Here is a 17902-nt window from a genome sequence, read left to right as displayed (position 1 = left end):
AGCTAAACCAGCACCACGCGCCACTTCCGGTCATTGCCTTCAAAGTAAACTACCCTAAGTAACTATGTTTATAATATAAAAACAAAGCGCAGCGCGGGAATAACTTCATAACAATGTTTGATAACAACAAATATATATTTTATTTCTTATTTTAAAACTTAAAAACTTGTTAAACAACAATTAAACTATGAGGAAGGACATTTAACCAAACTTTTCACAATAAAATGTTCGTTCTTCAAATACAGTAAATTTCCTTTTTCTTTTTTAAGAGTTTATGGTAGTAGATAATTTGTTGAATTTACGTTGAAAGTCAGTTCAGGATCCAGTTGTTGTCAATCAGTGAGTCACTATCACCAGAGGGAAAGCTGCTGCATGTGAAACTGCTGAGTAAATATTGGATGTGAGGGTGTGTGTGCGTGTGTGTGTGTGTGTGAGGGGGAAGAGATAATGTTCAGGTAAAGAGCCACATGTTAAGCTTTTCACACAGTATTTTTTATTCACACACTTATTTGGATTTAAACATTTAACCCTTTAATAAGCATTAATTAACGTGATGTTGCCTGTCCTCCACCCACGAGACAGAGTAAAGACAAACATTGGCTACAGGCTGGTTTACAGGACAGTTCACCAAGAAACAAAACAAGAAGATGTACAAAACAAAAGGCTTGCACATGAAGACTAATAAATACTGACAGTTGGTAGAACTGAACTGTTAAAGGTCACTTTGCGAGATAATAAGAAAGAATCCCTGTGCGTCGTTCATTGTTACAGCCACTTAATCACATTCAGCTCAGGCTTGAAAAAAATGTCTACAAATGAAACCTCAATAAAACAGAACTACCTCCAGAACTATTATCACAGTCAGTAATGGGACGGAGGAAGGTCAGGACCAGGTGGAGAACCAGCTCAGTTCACACCATGACTAAAATTAAACTTAAAGAGGACTGTAACATTTCTCCTCACATCAAATACCTGATCTCAGAGCTCTTATCTCTTCACCTGGTGCTCACCTTCCTCCAAAACTAAACCACAACTCAGTGTTTAAAAAACTGGGCAATAGAAAAGTGAAAGTGAGTCACAGTATGACAGTGGATGTAAAGATGGAAAGCTGTGTTAGTCACTGATATACTCCTCTATGATCAGGTCCTCCTCCTCCAGCAGGACTTGGTTCGTAGTAGGTGGAGGCTGACTGGCGGGCAGACCCTCCTCAGCTCCACCCTGACCTTCTGCTTTCTCCTCCACCTCCTCACTGTCTGTGTCCAGCTGGCCTGAGTCTTTGTCCGTTAGAGCCTCCAGTTTTAATCTACACACATTAAAATTCAGGTTCAAAGAGAGAAATAAAGACAGAGCACGGAAGGTACAAATAAACTTAAATAAATACTTGCAACAGTGTATTGATGTATTAAAAAAAATCAAGAATAAAGCCATATCATTACGTAACATTATCATCATGAACATGAAATTTTAACATTAAAAGTTTATTCTCATAACATAAAAAAATGATGATTTGATTGTTAATATTACAACTTAATTCTCAGTTACAATATTATTACTTTATTCTGGATATATTTTTTCCCTTCAGTGGGGTCATGACTGAGGCTCTACTCCGTCAAACTTTCTGTTCACAGTGAGTGAGGACAGCCTGTCAGCAGCTTTTAGAAATTAAAAAAACAAGTGCAAATTCCCTACATAGTGGACCACAGAGGGCGACAGACACACCCTGTTCATTCTTTGTCATAATTGTATTGTGGGGGTAGATAAAATGTGTGCTGTACCTGTTGGCGAACCTCCTCAGTGGCATCTGACCCACGTCTTGGATGAAAGCTATCTGAGCTGGGGGACAGAGCGAATCACACAGGTAATGACATTAATACAACTGACTCATTTACGTGAGACCACACAGCTCAGGTGATTACAGAGAGATGCCATTATCACAGCTGAAGGTTTTAATAATCATTATTAATTAACATCAGGTAAATTGACATAATCTAATTCTAGTTTTAAGGTTAGAATCCGGTTCAGTTTACATTTGATGAAGTGAGGAAGGGGCTGGGTAAAGTGCCATGTCAGTGAGTGTCCTCACAGCTGTACTCAGACCAGCAGATGTGCGTTACCTTGGTTCCTCATGGGGTTGGTGAGCTTGGCCAGGTATGGCAGCAGCTCGGTCTGCAGGCTGACTGGAGACAGGCAGAAGCTGCTGAACAGACTCTGGGCCGCCAGGCAGTTCTCCCGGTACTGAAGGAACAACATCAGTCTCGTTACAGTTTATTTTTATAGTCTGTCTCACATGAGACACATGAGAAGCAGCTGAACAACAACAATCCAGACTGAGACGCTCTGAGAAAGTAACTGTGGATTAAAAATAAGTTAGTTGATAATTTGTTGTTAATCAGACAAAAGAATATATTTATATGTAATTTCATGTTAACAGAATATAACCTGAAACAAATTAAACTGAATCATACCAGGTATGGGGCAGGTAAGTTATACTTTGTGAAAACAACACTGACAACAAATCAAAGACCCAAGTCTCTTTTGACAGTAAAACCAGAATTAAAACAGGCTCAAACCAGTCTTAGAGGAGAATGTAAGCCACCATCAGGCTACAGCCTCGGTAGGTCTCACCTTTTTGCTGATGAGCAGCCAGCCGGGTTTGTGCAGAGGTCTGAAGCCGACAGAAACTTGCTGAGAGTTGGAGTGAAGGATCCCTCTAGTGGCCACTGAATACCCATAATGCACCATCGTGCTGCGGCTCTGAAAACAGCACAGCGCTTTAAACACACTCGATCCATCACTGACCATCTTGTTGATATAATTACACGGACTAAACTAAACAGATACATGGCAATACAGTTGTGTAAAGTCAGAGGCTTCCAGTCTGTGTGTTACAAGCGACTAAGTGGAGGGATAGTGAACTGATGGGATGTTATATGTATTTATGCAAAAGCAACTCCTGAAATATAACATCCAAACAACAGTAACACTACATCTAGGGAGAGACTGACCGTCCAGTCGGCAGTGAAGAGGTCTGCGTCAGACAGGTACTCGCTGGCCCGGTCCACGTCCTCCATCTCGGAGAAGAAGTCCAGGTAGTTCTGGTGGAGGTAAAGGTTGAAGAACTCTCCGGACATGTGTGAGCGTTCAACGACCAGCTGAGCAAAAGAGACAGGCGGATTCTGAGTGTGAGACTTAAAGGAGACAAAGTGTTTGTGTCCTGTTATGAGCTGCAGAGAATCATGTGTTCACCTCAGGGTCCACTAGTAACGTTTCTCTGTGATGATGAGACAGGTGAGATGCTAGAGCAGGTCCAGAGCTTCCTTCAGCTGCTTCACCACCTTCATGACTCCCTCCTGTTGATGACAAGCAAACCTGTATTCAGACTATTTCCCTTCATGTGGCTCAGTCAAAGCCATCACAACTTGGTTTGACTCTTCTGACCAGAGCAGAGGCTGGAAACTGGAGATCCGACTCACGTTTGCAATGCAGGATCTTTCCTAGAGCTCTGAACAGGAACAGAGAGGCATCTTTCCCTCCAATCGCCATCTCCACTTCATGCTCTTTTGTCTGTTTCGACCTCTTCTTCTGGTTTGTCCTGGACGTCACGGGTTTGTCTTTCTTTATCGGCCACAGCCTCTTCTCCAGCGATGTGTCTGCAGAGTTAAAATGAAGACAAACAGGTGTTTTTTGAGGTGAGCTGGTGAGACAACATCTGCCCTGAGGGGTTCGCTGGTGTGTGGATGAAACCTCTGACCTGGGAGCGAGGAAAACTGGAGGCTGTTGATGGCGCTGCGGATATCTCCTGAGCTTCCTGAACACAGCGCGTCCAATACTGTCTGGTCTGGGACACATATCCTCCCACAGCTCTGCTTGGATGAATTAGGAAAATAATATACTCTAGAAACATTTAAAAAAAAAAACATATCTAAATGTATAGTCATTTGGAAGATTTCCTCTCACCTTTGCTGCCTCCACAGTTGAAATACGGGTCAGGACTTTCATCATAGCAGTTGGAGCCACTGGATTAAAACTGGAAACAGAGAACAACATTCAGGAATACATCGATTTGCCACAAAATATTGTCTTCTAATAGCAACAGTGAAGCAACCAGGCTGTTGAGCAATGAACAGCTGCTTGACCCCCATTCAGATGTAAAGTCACCACAGGTTGCAAACTTTTGTTGAGAGACTTCTCAGACATGGGTTTCACTTCACGTCATTTCACTGTGCACAGCAAGGGCTCATCTACAGGGCTAAGGGATACTTCACCCAAATTCAATAATTCATCAATTTTCTACTCACTGTCATGCCAAGGAGGGGTTTGGAGAACTTTTGGAGTTATCAAAACGTTTTTGCAGTTCCAGGGGGGGGGGTCCGGCTGGCAATGGATTTTCATTTAAAGGCGGTGGATAGAGCTCACTTTTGAATCGTCCAAAACACACACTATGAAACATCCAAATACCTCCATACTGCTCGTCTGCACTGACCCAAGTGTCCTGAAGCCGCGACATGAAAACGTTTTTCGGAAAAAAAAAAATTTGATCTCTGTTTTTAGCCTTGTTGTAGCAGTAGCTTCCAGTAGCTGCACCAGATGCGCAAGATTTTCTGCGAGATGTTCTTCCGTGTTTACATCATACATCCGAACGAACATCTCGCAGAAAATCTTGCGCATGCGCACAAACATCAACAGAGCCACTGGGAGCTACTACAACAACAAGGCTAAAAACAGAGATCAAATTAATTTTTTCCGGCTTCAGGACACTTGGGTCAGTACGGACGAGCAGTATGGTGGTATCTGGATGTTTCATAGTGTGTGTTTTGGACGATTCAAAAGTGAACTCTATCCGCCGCCATTATATGAAAATCCATTGCCAGCCGGACCCCCCCCTGGAACTCCAAAAGCATTTTGATTTTGGGTGAAGTATCCCTTTAAGTTTAAGGCATGAGTTTGACCCTCTGAGTAGGATTTGACATTACACAAGTGTGATGTCTCTGGGGACTGATATAAAGGTCTAACATCCATGTCTCAGCCAGCAGTAAAGTAAAAGTGGGAACCTGATGCTGCTGATGTCCAGCTCCTCCTGAATCTCTCTGGGAAACAGAAGGCGTGAGCTGCTGTCTCCGCTCAGACTGTCTGACACAATGAAGACCAGGGGACATCGACCGGTCTTCACAAAGCGCCTGGAACACATACACACACACAGCAACACAGAGTCACACACACAGTACACACACTGTATAGTTCAGAGTACTGAATGCAGTCGGTCAATTCTGTCTTAAAGAAAGGTACACCGTGATTCTGACTTCACTGGTGGATTAATATCTGTGTCCTCATAAAGTGTCAGATCATGTGGTGTTAAGTTTTGTATGAAAGGTAGAAACCTGAGCTCCTCTCACCTCAGGTTATCATGCAGGCTACCTGGCTGCCTGTAGAACTGGTTTGGCAAATCCTGAGGAAGTGATGAAGATGAAGATGATGACGTTAGCTCAGGTGAACAACCAACTGAATACTAACAAACTGACACTGAAATGTTTAGTTTATTAAGATCCCAAAGAAACTATTCTTCCTGGTGTCTTTTCATTTTCATAAGTGACTATACATATCAAATACTTAATACATACAAAACGAAAATACATATAAAAGACACACACCTAATAGGCTCTATGCCGAGGGTCACATGACCAAACCGGAAAACGGGTAACTCCACTTCCGCTTAGATTCTGACAAGCACAACGCGCGGTAAAAACAAATCAAACACACCACAGCCAGCTACTTCTACGCGTTCTTTTGCTACAGGTAGTTATAACGTTATAGTCTCTTTTATGTTGTATGTAATGTATAATGTTTTTTATCGCTTTTATGTTTTATGTTTGAAAAATGTCGAGTAAAGACAGGGAAAAGAAGGTGAAGTGCTAGCAACCACAGCTTTTGCTGTGTTCCTGAATGCCCTATGTCAGGGAGATTCAACAGCTCTGTCAGTTTACATTCGTTCCCCAAGGATGTGGACCAAAGAAAGAAGTGGATTCACAATATTAAAAGAAAAAACTTAATAATAAAAAAGAGCACCACCGTCTGCAGCCGGCACTTCCTTCAGACCGACGTCATACAAGGAGGTTACAAGTTTAATGTTTTTTTTATGTTAACAATGGACATTGTTGAATAAACTTCATATTTCATTCCTTTGTGTAATCTTTTTTTCAAACTGGTAATTGCAAAGTATACAGAAATATAGAGAAGGCATTTTTTAGAGCTTTTAACCTTTTTACCATGTCCACAAGATGTTTTTTACATTATAGGCTACATTACATATGAGGAAAATAAGCAGTGGAAGTCTTAAATGTTTATTTCCATGTTGGAATAGCAGTGAACCGATGACAGGCTCATAAAAACAGATTAACTCAGCCAGTAATCAATCGTGAGAATTTGCAGGGAACAAGTAGTCTATAACCTGGCAGTACAGACAGCGAGAGTTAGCATTAGCACAACTATTAACATTAAGCTTGTCCATTTTCGTGGTAGGAGCTTTAGATATGATTCGATGGACGTCGGACATGCTCAGATTGGGTAATTCCTGCAGGCATCGTGAATAAAAAAGTTGTTGTGCCATCCTGGGAAGAGCAACTACAAAATCGTGGAAAAATGAAGTGGGTTTGATTAGTTTTTACTGCGCGTTGTGCTTGTCAGAATCTCAGCGGAAGTGGAGTTACCCTTTTTCCGGTTTGGTCATGTGACCCTCGGCATAGAGCCTATACATACAAATACACACAGAACACCCAAGTTGAACACTAAACATCAGAGTAACAAGCTCCTACATTGAATCATCAAAACATTTAATGTATATCCTGGCTCACAAAGATGCCATGACTCAACACTGAGATCAAGTATTTACAAATTACCTGTTTGTAAATTTGCACTAAAGGTCGAAAGTATGAGTTAAATAATAATCGCTTAGTTTTATTTTAAAACTTACTATGTTTTTCTGTTGTGTAACATAAATAGGAAGGGCAATCCACTCCTTCATAGCTCTGTATATATTACTGTACGTTGAGAAAGTCTCCTAGGTAAGATAAATAACCTCCAGCAGCATGTCGAGTAATTATGCGTCTCTGAACTAAAGGATCATTTTCTATGAAAAAAACATTTGGCATCTTAGTTGTGATAATATTTCCAATAAATACCACCAAAAAAAATATAACAATCTATTCTTAACATCCAACCAACAGAGACAAATGACACCCTGGGGAACACGTGAGAATAGATGTAGTACATACCTCCACCAGTATGAGCTTCCTGTCTGCAGCTCCTTCATCACCCGTCATCCTCAGGCAGTTATACTTGTTGGCTCTGAGGAGGAAGTCCTGGAACTGGGCTAACTGGGAGCTCGGGTAAAAACCATTCGTCCTCCAATCTGTGAACCCAGGACAACAGGACAGTGGTGTGGTTACCCGTGATTATTCATCACATGGAAAACTTCCATCTGCATTCACATGAAAAACATTAATCCTCATTTACAAACATTAAGTGGACAAAATGTTAGGGACACCTTTCAAAATAAAAACTCTGACACAGTCCAACAGAAGCGTTTTCTCTGGTCATTCAAGTTCAGTTTTGCATCATAAAGACCAGTTTACTTTATGGGTCAGTGACAATTTTTTTTAATAAATGAAAATAAACAAATTATAATTGTTTTAAAAGCATGGATCAGATTTGTTAAAATGTACATTTTGTATTCATGTTGGTTTTATGTAATTTGAAATTACATTTGAACCATTTTTTAACAAAATGCTCTGAAAATGTCAAATGGTGTAATCACAAAAGAATGATAAATATTAAATGTTTGATCCACCTATGCTGGATTTAAGTGTACTTATAAAAAGTATACTTTCTTCTGAAAAAATTCAATTGAAAGAGATTTTTTTGCTGTTTCTATATTAAACCACCTTTTTTTTCTAAATAATGTGACAGATTATGTAAAATTTGTCAAGAAACATAGTGCTGCATTGCAAAAGTGAATTACATTTATTCCACATTTTATGAGTCCCGATTTATTTTCCTGTATATAATCAGATTTGTATGAAAAAATACCAGTTACACCACTTGACATTGTATTGCATCACGTCATTGACCCTTGTATCACTCGGTCTGACGGAGACAGGTACGACAGACAGGGATTCTCCTGACCGTTCTGACTGCTGCTGTACGTCTCCAGGTTCGTGGGGTTGATCCACTCCTGAATCCTGAAGCCCAGCTCCCGACACAGAACCTGGACGGTAGCGGTCTTTCCACAGCCCGATGGCCCCGTCAGCAGTAAGATGTCACCCTGCTTATGACAACAGAGAGGTGATGCTTTATCCTTTTACATACAAATTGTAAACTGCAGATTTCTGATTCATTAGAGCACAGCTTAGTTTTCCACTGGTTATAAGAAATAGATGAGTTTTTATGACATGACAGTGCTACAGATTAGTGAAGTTTCCGAATATTAAAATAACAAACACTACTTACCTTTGATGAGTTTGTGTGCACTTTCATCCAATTCTCCACCTCCTCAATCTTCTTCTTGTGCACAGCCAGCTCAGCCTGCAAACACACACAGTGACTAGGGTGATGAGCATAACACAACCCTTCAGACCTTTCAGTCCCTCTGAAAGGCTGCTCACATTTGTCTTTACACCTGTTGTATGTGATAACTAAATGTGGCAACGGAGAGAAATGTGCAGAGAAGAGCCATCACATTCAGAGTGGCTGAATCCAAATGTATTTATCGATACCAGAACAAGTGTCTAAAGTACTGATGCTGACCTGTGAACGGGGTAAATATCTGTCCACCCAGGGCTCATCCTGGTCGCTCTGGACAGACTCTTTCAGTAGACAGGACGTGTACGGGTCTGAGCTGCCGGTTTCTCCTTTCCTCTTCCTTCCCCCCCTTTTGGATTTAGCTGCAGCACCAGAAGCCTGGCTGCCTTTTCTCCTCCCAGACAGAGAGAAGCTTTCCCCGGTCAAATCAATGAAAGATGGATCCACCCAGCGGTTCACCTGTTGTAAATAAAAACAAAACTGATTAGATATTCAGCACGAACAGTTTCACAATGTTCTTGCTGCCACGTTGTAAAAGACACACAGACACATCCTTCAACACCAAATTATTAATGCTCAGTTACATCAGATGTGCTGTAGACAATATGTCATGAAAGCAACTCTGTTGACACAAACTACACTTTGTCAACAAACAGGAAACATGTTGCTACTGATAGATTGAGATAAACCGTGGGTTTCCACTGCAGCATTGTGTTTAGCCCATGTTTGTTTGCATTTAGGAAAATGAGGTGTAGTGAATTATCAGTTTTAAGTTCCTGTTCTGTCTGAACCACTGAGGAGCTTCTTCTCTCTCTTTGTTGTTTTTTTTCTCTCGTTTCTGTGTGCAGGTGTGTTTATTTGCAGTAATGTTCATGTCGTTGTGCTCAGCTGTGACTGACTTTTAGATGTGGATTTTTGATGACTCAATGACAAATGATTTAGTTTGAAGAGCAGTTTAAGTGTCTTGATACGATAAGTGAATAAATGTAACTAGTAATTTAAGACATACGGAGCTCTCAACACCTTTGACTTTGTTAAAGAAGGAAAAAAAAGTTGGAGAGCTCCATATTAGAGAGACTTCTTCAACAGAGTTGGTCCAGTGCTTTGAACAAAGCTTGATTTCCAATGCAGAAAGAACAGAGATCAGATTACTGCGTTAAAAACATTGCGTTGTTTAATAACAACAGGCCTACAATAAAATGAAGGCGATGGTGTTAACCTGCGTTAGAGAATGGACAGTAGTTTGTGTTGCACTGTAATGTTTTGAGGTAGCTATGTTATGTGGCTCCGTATTGATATCAATACAGTGAACAAAACAGAGATTCTGATCAAGGAAGAAAAACAAACACGCGATGTAATTATCGCTTTACTGAACTTACCCTGCTCGAAGCAGCTTTATCTCCCAGAGAGAGCTTGTTCATCCTTCACCGTGGTGTTTCACATGGAGGGGAGCAGCTCAGCGGGGACCTGGGGACCTGCACAGCAGCGGGAACAGGGGGTGATGATGATGATGGTGGTGATGGAGCTGATACCAAGACAGGTTGGTGGGTGTTTCGGGTGCATGTTGCTTTATTTATCTGGGGCTTTTGAACTTTTCGCTGTAATTGTGCTTGAACTCAGCTACAAACATGTTAAACACATTATGTTAAACTTTTTAATAAGCCAATAACGGGGCATTTTTAACCTGTGGACGAGGGGGAAATGTTGTGAAACTGGCTACAAAACACAAAGTGACAGTGAGGAGTCGGACAGTGAACTAGTTTGAGGAAAGCTAACATGATGTGTGTATGTGTTAACTCACCGTGCTCCACCATCTGGTGTGTCCGAACCGGACCGCGGTGGTCTCGTAACTTCAATCCCCGGTTCGGGTGTAAATAAACAGCGGACTTGTGACTCAAACCGTGAGTAACGTCGCAGTTAGTCAACAGTTAAACCATCGCATTTAAACTCCGTGGACACCGAGTGCCGCAAAGTGGCGCGTCACTGACGTAAAAGCGTCGCGAAGCCTCGGGTTGGCGGTAGTGTTTGTGTATGTATGTGTGTTGGTTGATCCGCTGCTGGTACTGCTGAGGCCACTGTGACGACAAACGGCGATTTATAGAAGTATCTTAATTTCTTGTCAGCTTTTTGTTCAGGTTTGTTTTTTTTTAACTCATTTGATACGAACAGTCGCAGTGTAAAATGGCGGAAAGAAATATAACAGGGCCGCTCTGTGTTTTCAGGTGGAGTCGTCCAGACACGTGCTGCTGCTGCTGAAGAGCTATGAAGATGAGGAAGAGACCGAACATACTGCTCACAGGTGACACACCTCCGTCCTCCCCACCAACCAGCCGATAAGATTACATTTAATTCAATTACAGGAGAACAAACCAGTCACTAGCCCTAAGCAGACGTCTTAATTAATGGCATCAACCGTCACGTCATGGTGGCGGAGATGGATGTGAGTGACGTATCACGTTGTCAGGGCAACTCTCTCCTAAAGTACACATTAATCTACTGTAAAATGAAAACAGCTTACTCCTTCAGTGTTGGCTGCTTCCTTGATAACACCAAAGTCCAGCAAACAAACTGTCTCCATAGTATTTCACTGTTTTAAATTACTTAACTTAAAGGGATAGTAGCATTTTTTTGTGGGGTTGTATGATCTACAAATAGCCCCTATAGCTTGTTTTCAGTCACGTGGTTATGATGACGCGAAGGGGGCGGGGCGATGTCAGATGGAGGGCAGGAAGTGGAGAGCGGTGCCTGAAAATAATGGAAAGCGAGTACTCCGAAGCTTTTGGTCGAGCCTGCACGTAGCAGGTATCACCAAAAATTTGAGAAATATATCGGATACGATCCATACAACCTTAAATCGGGAGAAAGGAAGCAGTGAAACACACCGCCTCGACCAGAGCGATTGATATAACAGAGTGGCGACACTCCCATAGGACTCCCATAGAAATACAGAGTAATTTTAAGTCATAAAGTGGTAATAATCTTTGCCATGTACAGTAACCATGTCGATTTAACAAAATAAAATTTATTAGACTGATCGGTTCATTGTAAAAACATTTATTCATTTACGTAAATGTGGTGATTTCAGTCCGTAGCCCAGAAGCAGCCCTGCTCACTTTTCATTCAAACAAACTAATGCCACTGCCACAGTTAAATTTCATCAATGAGACCAACATTAATCTCCGAAAAATAATTTAACCAGCCAGCAGTAAACCTCTAAAAGCGTGCGGATACGTTACTTGGCTCGTTTCCTCCTCCGGGAGGAGGACGGTCGGCCCCGGCAGATCAGCTCAGTAGAGCGGCTGCTGCTGCTGTGACAGCCGCTGCCCTGGTCCCCGGTCGGGGCTCACACAGACTCTGCACTTCTCCCAGAACAAACATCGGAGCAAATTCCCCAGCGTTATAAACTGACCACAGACTCTGGATTAAACGGTGACGTGTTAACAGCGCTAAAGCCACAATTAAAACAGTTTTTAGCAGCTTTACTGGCTGTAAACTGCATGCTAATTTCTGTTAGCCCGTCTATGGTGTTTTACATATACGTTAGCATTAAGCTAGCGGGCTTTATATGCTTAGTTGTGACACTGGCTGTGTGTGTTTTGAACGTTGTTTCAAACTATGTGGGTTTGGCTGAACATCGTTGATGCTTAAATATATATTGCCGCTTAATATATTGCTTTACTCCTCTTTCTATGTGCCAGTTTTACTGTAGGAGGCTAGAACACCGTTTGTTTACTATGGTCACTTCCGTCCCTCCCACACACCGTTTTACGGTCAGTTGTTGAAATTTGAGTCCTTTATGTGTTACTACCTTAGGAACTCTCAAGTAACTTTTTTGATTTTCCCGGTTTGACCGTTTTGAACAGCCGTAGACAGAGCAGACCGTAGGCATTTTCCTATTGTTTTCCTGCGGGCAAAACACTTCCTGCCCTCCATCTGCAGTCGTGACGTTCCACGTGACGTCATCTGAAAACCACTAGAGATTGCCAAGACACGTGACCAACTGGGCGGCAACGTCATCAGAAACGCAAAGGATTGTGGGTATCTTTGGCCAATTTCCCCCGATCTACATAGCGCGCTAGACACGGACGATTGATACACAGCGATTTCCTCGAAAACCACACAAGCTTGAACCGTCAGATTTTGTCACTATGTTCAGCACTCAACACCGACCAATCCTGGGAAAGCTTGTGAAATTACGTCACGCCATTCAAAAGTTATTAGCGCGAACCTGTTTTTGACTACGGAAAGTAAAATGTTAGGTGCTGTAGTTTTTTTGTGATCAAAAGTTGTATTGTGTGTTTCATGCAATAATAATATGACCTAACAACAGATGAATTCGTACATAAACAGGTCCTAATGTATGCAATGTCATAGTTTTGAAGTTTAGAGGCAAAACAGGTTGAAGTGTCAGTAGTCGCTGCAGGGACGATTGATACAGCTGTTTCAAATGTCCCTCACGCCACCGTGCGTAGTGATTGTGGTCACATTGCGCGATCAATATCTGTATATAAATCACCAAATTAATACCCTAACTGTTTTGCAATGAACAACAACCGATTTTAATGAACAACATGTATTTTTAATAAACACCACATATTTTTAATGTTCGTGTTTATGACGTGAATCAACAGATATTCAGCAAAGTGAGGGGGAAATGCCGAGGGTAAAATGACAATATGTTCAACTGTGTATCCATAAACATGACTCAGGACAGGGAAATAAGTAAATGAAATGAAAATGCAGTTGTCCAACAACTCGTACAAAAGAAGAAAGGCGAGTTTAATCGAAATGCGGATCTTGACAATTACGCACGGGACAAAAATATTTATTTGACCTATTTATATTGTGAGAAATTATGTGACATTTTGGCAATAACTAGTACACTAGTATGTTGTCTGATATGCTGCATAAAAACGAGAGTAATGTCAGTAGTTTCTGTTTAAAACATGCTGTTTCAACCGTCCCTCCTCTGTGTCTCAAACGACCCGCATAGGTGGGGCGTTTGAGACAAATGTCAACTTACGTTCAAAGTTATAAAACAGCGCGATCATCCAACATATGTGTTAAATTACACTTGTAATTAAGAGAATACACATGTGAGTTGTTGATCACATGATAAAAATGTTTGTGTACATAACGTCATCTTTGAAAAAGACGTCTAAATGAAAAGTGTATCAATCGACCCGGCGCTCCCCTAAATAATAACAAAAGTACAATAAAAAAAAACAGAATTAACTGGCACAATGCAGCGGGCAAAGGGAAACAACAAAGAACCATACCGCCTAAAACTAAATCCAGCCGCAAAGAAACGATACGAGGACAAAATAAAGACAATCAAAGGGCTGGATCCCTATGAACATAAGGTGTGGTCCGCTGACATTAACCTGCTGCCCAACTTTCCATGCTGGTAAACAAAAAAACGAAAGTCCATTGCGGATCTTTTTGCCCTGTCTATCGTGCGAACGACTGTTGCAATTCACAACACAGCAGGTTGACGGCATCTTCAAACCAGAGCAGTAGATATTTGAAACTGGCGTTCTTGCCTCCACAAATTCAAAGTCTGGCGCGTTTGTTTGTGCCATAGATTCCCACAATGCTTTGCGTTCCCCGCCGGGAATACGTCATGATGACGACACGCTGGCAATCTCTATACTTTAATTGCAGTAGAAGACTCTCTACACTCCTCCCGTTAGCAACGCCAGCCCTAGCCCTGCCCAGAGATTTACAACATAGTACATTGTTGTGAATGGACCCAAAGAAACAGCCTATTTTCGGGGCCTAAAAGCGGTTTTACTTGAAAAGAAATACACAGTTCCATTGTTCGCTATAATATAATTTTTTCCAGCCCTTCAGTGCAGGAAAAACGCAGTTTTTATTTGGACCTAACCAACTCACGTATCCCTCCGCCCAGGGTTAGCGCCTGCCGATCAACAGTTGGGTAGCTGAGCTCCAAATAAAAACTGTGTTTTTCCTGCACTTTGAGCGGCTGGAAAAAAATATTTTATAGCGAACAATGAAGCTGTGTATTTTTTTTCACGTAAAACCGCTTTTAGGCCCCGAAAATAGGCCGTTTCTTTGGGTCCATTCACAACAATGTATGTTGTAAATCTCTGGGCAGGGCTATGGGCTATGGGCTGGCGTTGCTAATGGGAGGAGTGCAGAGAGTCTTCTACTGCAATTAAAGTACTTAGGGGCTATTTGTAGATCATACAACCCCACTTTAAAAAAATGCTACTATCCCTTTAACCTTAACTAAAGGAGTTAGTGGTTTTGTACCACCGACCCCTGTATCTTCACACCTGAGCAACACGATCCATCTATAGATGACTCAATATAATATGTGGATACAGTCAGTCCAAATATAACAACAAAGTATTGTAACAAGGGGTGTTTTTTATACTTTTTGATCAAATAAAAATGATTGTACATTAAGGGAAATATGACAATATCCACTGTTGTCAGATATCATTCCTGCTGCCATCAAAATGCACAATGCCTTTTGTTAAGTTACAGGCCTACCATGGATCCATGGGTTATACAAGTTTACTTTTTATATCATTTTCTATCATTTATATCATATTGTGCTGCTGGACAATCTGAATTTCCCTCCTAGGGATTACTAAAGTATTTTCTATTCTATTCTATCTGTCTAGGCATATGGACGGCAGCTGGAATGATTTGTTCTTGTCACTCTGGTTTCCTCCATAACATTGGGATTTTTTTCTAGTTATCTTTTGGAATAATACAAACGAGGCAGGAGTCATTGGCAGTGTTCAAAAGCCTGATCAGACCTCACCAGATTATGTTGCATGCATGACCTCACCTTTAGTCCTACTCCAATATTTAATGTATCTCACAGGAACCCCTGGTGTTGGAAAAACCACCTTAGGGAAGGAGCTCGCCCAGCGGACAGGACTTGAGTATGTCAACATAGGAGACCTGGCCAAGGAAGGTAAATACTTCAACTGACAGAAACACATACTGAAGTAAATCCTATTGTGAAACCGCTACTGGTCATTGTCCTTGTGCATTGTTGGTGTACAAATGAATGCAGATTAAAGGATGATCCTGATTCTCTGTCCCCAGGAGAACTTTATGACGGTTATGATGACGAGTACCAGTGTCCCATTCTGGACGAGGACAGGGTGAGTTAAATAACTCTTTGGGTTGTGACACGTTGATCTTTACTGAACACAAACAGAAACACACTGCCAGAAAACAGGCACTGTGCCGGTCCAGTTCTGGGCAGATAAGACTATCACCACAACTGAGCAGCTGAGTCCATGTGGTCTGTGAACTGAGGTGTGTGTCTTTTTTCCCAGGGCTGAGTGGATTTAAATGTTGTAACACTGTGACTTGCTATGATCCCTCAGGTGGTGGATGAGCTGGATGAAAAGATGATAGCAGGCGGTGTCATTGTCGACTATCACGGCTGTGACCTGTTTCCCGAGCGCTGGTTTCACATCGTCTTTGTTCTGCGCACAGACAACACTCAGCTGTTCACACGGCTAGAGAACAGGTAACCTCATTTCAGTGTGTGTGTGTGTAGAGTTTACAGCACTTAGTTAAGGGTCAAACTCTAGCCAGGATGGAATATTTCAAATATAAGTTATATAGTTATATAATAACAGGACTGATAAGATTGATTATACGCATAAATAATCATTCTCCAGTCAGTATAATGACTTTCTAAGACATAATATACATATTAATATAAACATTTGATGGTATGTTATTTTAAGTCACACTCAACTGCGGCATATTTATTTGTATTGTAAGTTATACATACAACAATATACAAAAAAAATGACAAAAACAATCCACGATAACATTGGGTGTTATTTAACACTACTAGAGGATTTAAAGGGGTGGTTATTGACTGGAATTATATTTTTAGCTAGTTTTGCATGGCAGTCAAATTTCTTGTTTACCCTAACGTAGTCGCTACCTGCTGATGAAAATGACTGTACATTAACTGACCATAAGTAGCATGACATTTTTACACTAACAGACGCCAGCACCAGCAGATTTGACAAAAATTCACTGAACCAACTGTGGCATTGGCCACTTTTTAATCATATCATCACTTTTATTTCCATAAACTGGAGAGGTGCTTGATAAATCCCATCATTGTACCTGTTTTTAATGGTGGTTAGTTATCACATAGTCGTTCCAGTTTGTCTCTCTGGTCCTGGTCTGAAGTGGACTCTGTCCTCTGTGTGACTGACAGGGGTTACTCTGGGAAGAAGCTGCAGGACAACGTGCAGTGCGAGATCTTCCAGACCATCTACGAGGAGGCCATGGAGGCCTACAAAGAGGAGATCGTCCACCAGCTGCCCAGCAACACTCCTGAAGACTTGGACCGCAACATGGAGCAGATAGTGCAGTGGACTGAGCAGTGGATGAAGGACAACAACTAGAGGCTGTTGGCAGAACTGTCAACAAACACTATTTGGACAATTATACATGAATTGTTATTTTCCAATCTGCATTTATTTTCATAAATTTTGACGACGGATGATATAAAGTATGAGCGCTTTCTTCAGGGGCCTGTTTTCCGAATCTGGAGCCACGAGGACCAGGACTTTGTTACACTAGCTGATCATTTACCTATTGTATACATTTTAAATTGTGAAAGCTGGTGTCATATCAAAATATCACACACTGCTGCATGTTTGTCATTTAAATTTGTATAAATAAATGTGCAGTGAGAAAGAGTGTCACTCTGGCTGAACCTCACTGAGACAGTACAGCACAGCCATTTGTTATTACACAGACATAACACAAGAATTGCCTAAACATTATTTACCAGAATGAATAAACCGATAATAACACTGGATCGTACCGTAAAATATGGGGCCGACCTGTATTGAATAATAAAACGCGGCTGTCCCTTACTGAATCAGTACAAGATGCTCACCCTACTATGATGCTACACCAGTTTTTCACATGACTGGTATGACATTTAGAAACAAGAAAACCAAAAGTTTCATCAGACATAGGAGTGGAGGAGTATTACATCAGAATGACAGGCATGTTGTCGTCTGTTACTGTCACTCACCGCCATCGTTGCCCTGGTTGAAATGATTCAAATACGATAATAGTTTACAACAAAGTGGTGATGAAAAGTTATTTTTTCTTCAACCAAGCAATTCATACCAATACCAGTTGACCGGTGAACCCACACAGACACAGGGAGAGTATGTTATCTCCACATAGAAAAGTCTCAGGCCCTAACCTTCTTGCAGTGAGGCACCAGATATACCACCATAGTGCCGCTAGATGACATTTGTGTGACATGACATTGATTGTTTTGGCCTGTCTTTGC

General features: G+C 41.4%; 2 protein-coding genes across 2 annotated transcripts; one reads left to right on the top strand and one right to left on the bottom strand.

Annotated features, from left to right (window-relative positions):
• Positions 1-476: 476 nt before the first annotated feature.
• Positions 477-10520, bottom strand: rad17 (RAD17 checkpoint clamp loader component). Its single transcript, XM_083979725.1, has 17 exons — positions 10376-10520; positions 9954-10049; positions 8800-9033; positions 8503-8577; positions 8179-8317; positions 7269-7405; positions 5394-5446; positions 5052-5177; positions 3958-4027; positions 3752-3863; positions 3474-3650; positions 3247-3350; positions 3006-3152; positions 2626-2754; positions 2115-2235; positions 1776-1833; positions 477-1303 (listed from the first exon to the last, which is right to left on the bottom strand). The coding sequence occupies exons 2-17, from the start codon at positions 9993-9995 to the stop codon at positions 1114-1116; spliced, it is 1914 nt and encodes a 637-aa protein (XP_083835851.1). The 5' UTR covers positions 9996-10049; positions 10376-10520; the 3' UTR covers positions 477-1113.
• Positions 10521-10578: 58 nt separating this feature from the next.
• On the top strand, positions 10579-17286 carry ak6 (adenylate kinase 6). Its single transcript, XM_083979729.1, has 6 exons — positions 10579-10709; positions 10797-10873; positions 15434-15526; positions 15661-15719; positions 15948-16093; positions 16805-17286. The coding sequence occupies exons 2-6, from the start codon at positions 10837-10839 to the stop codon at positions 16992-16994; spliced, it is 525 nt and encodes a 174-aa protein (XP_083835855.1). The 5' UTR covers positions 10579-10709; positions 10797-10836; the 3' UTR covers positions 16995-17286.
• The last annotated feature ends 616 nt before the right edge of the window (positions 17287-17902 follow it).

Source organism: Trachurus trachurus (assembly GCF_905171665.1).
Source record: "Trachurus trachurus genome assembly, chromosome: 9".
In the NCBI taxonomy this organism is placed as follows: domain Eukaryota; kingdom Metazoa; phylum Chordata; class Actinopteri; order Carangiformes; family Carangidae; genus Trachurus; species Trachurus trachurus.
Note: the sequence above shows the minus strand (reverse complement) of the source record. Positions and strands in the feature narration are given on the sequence as shown.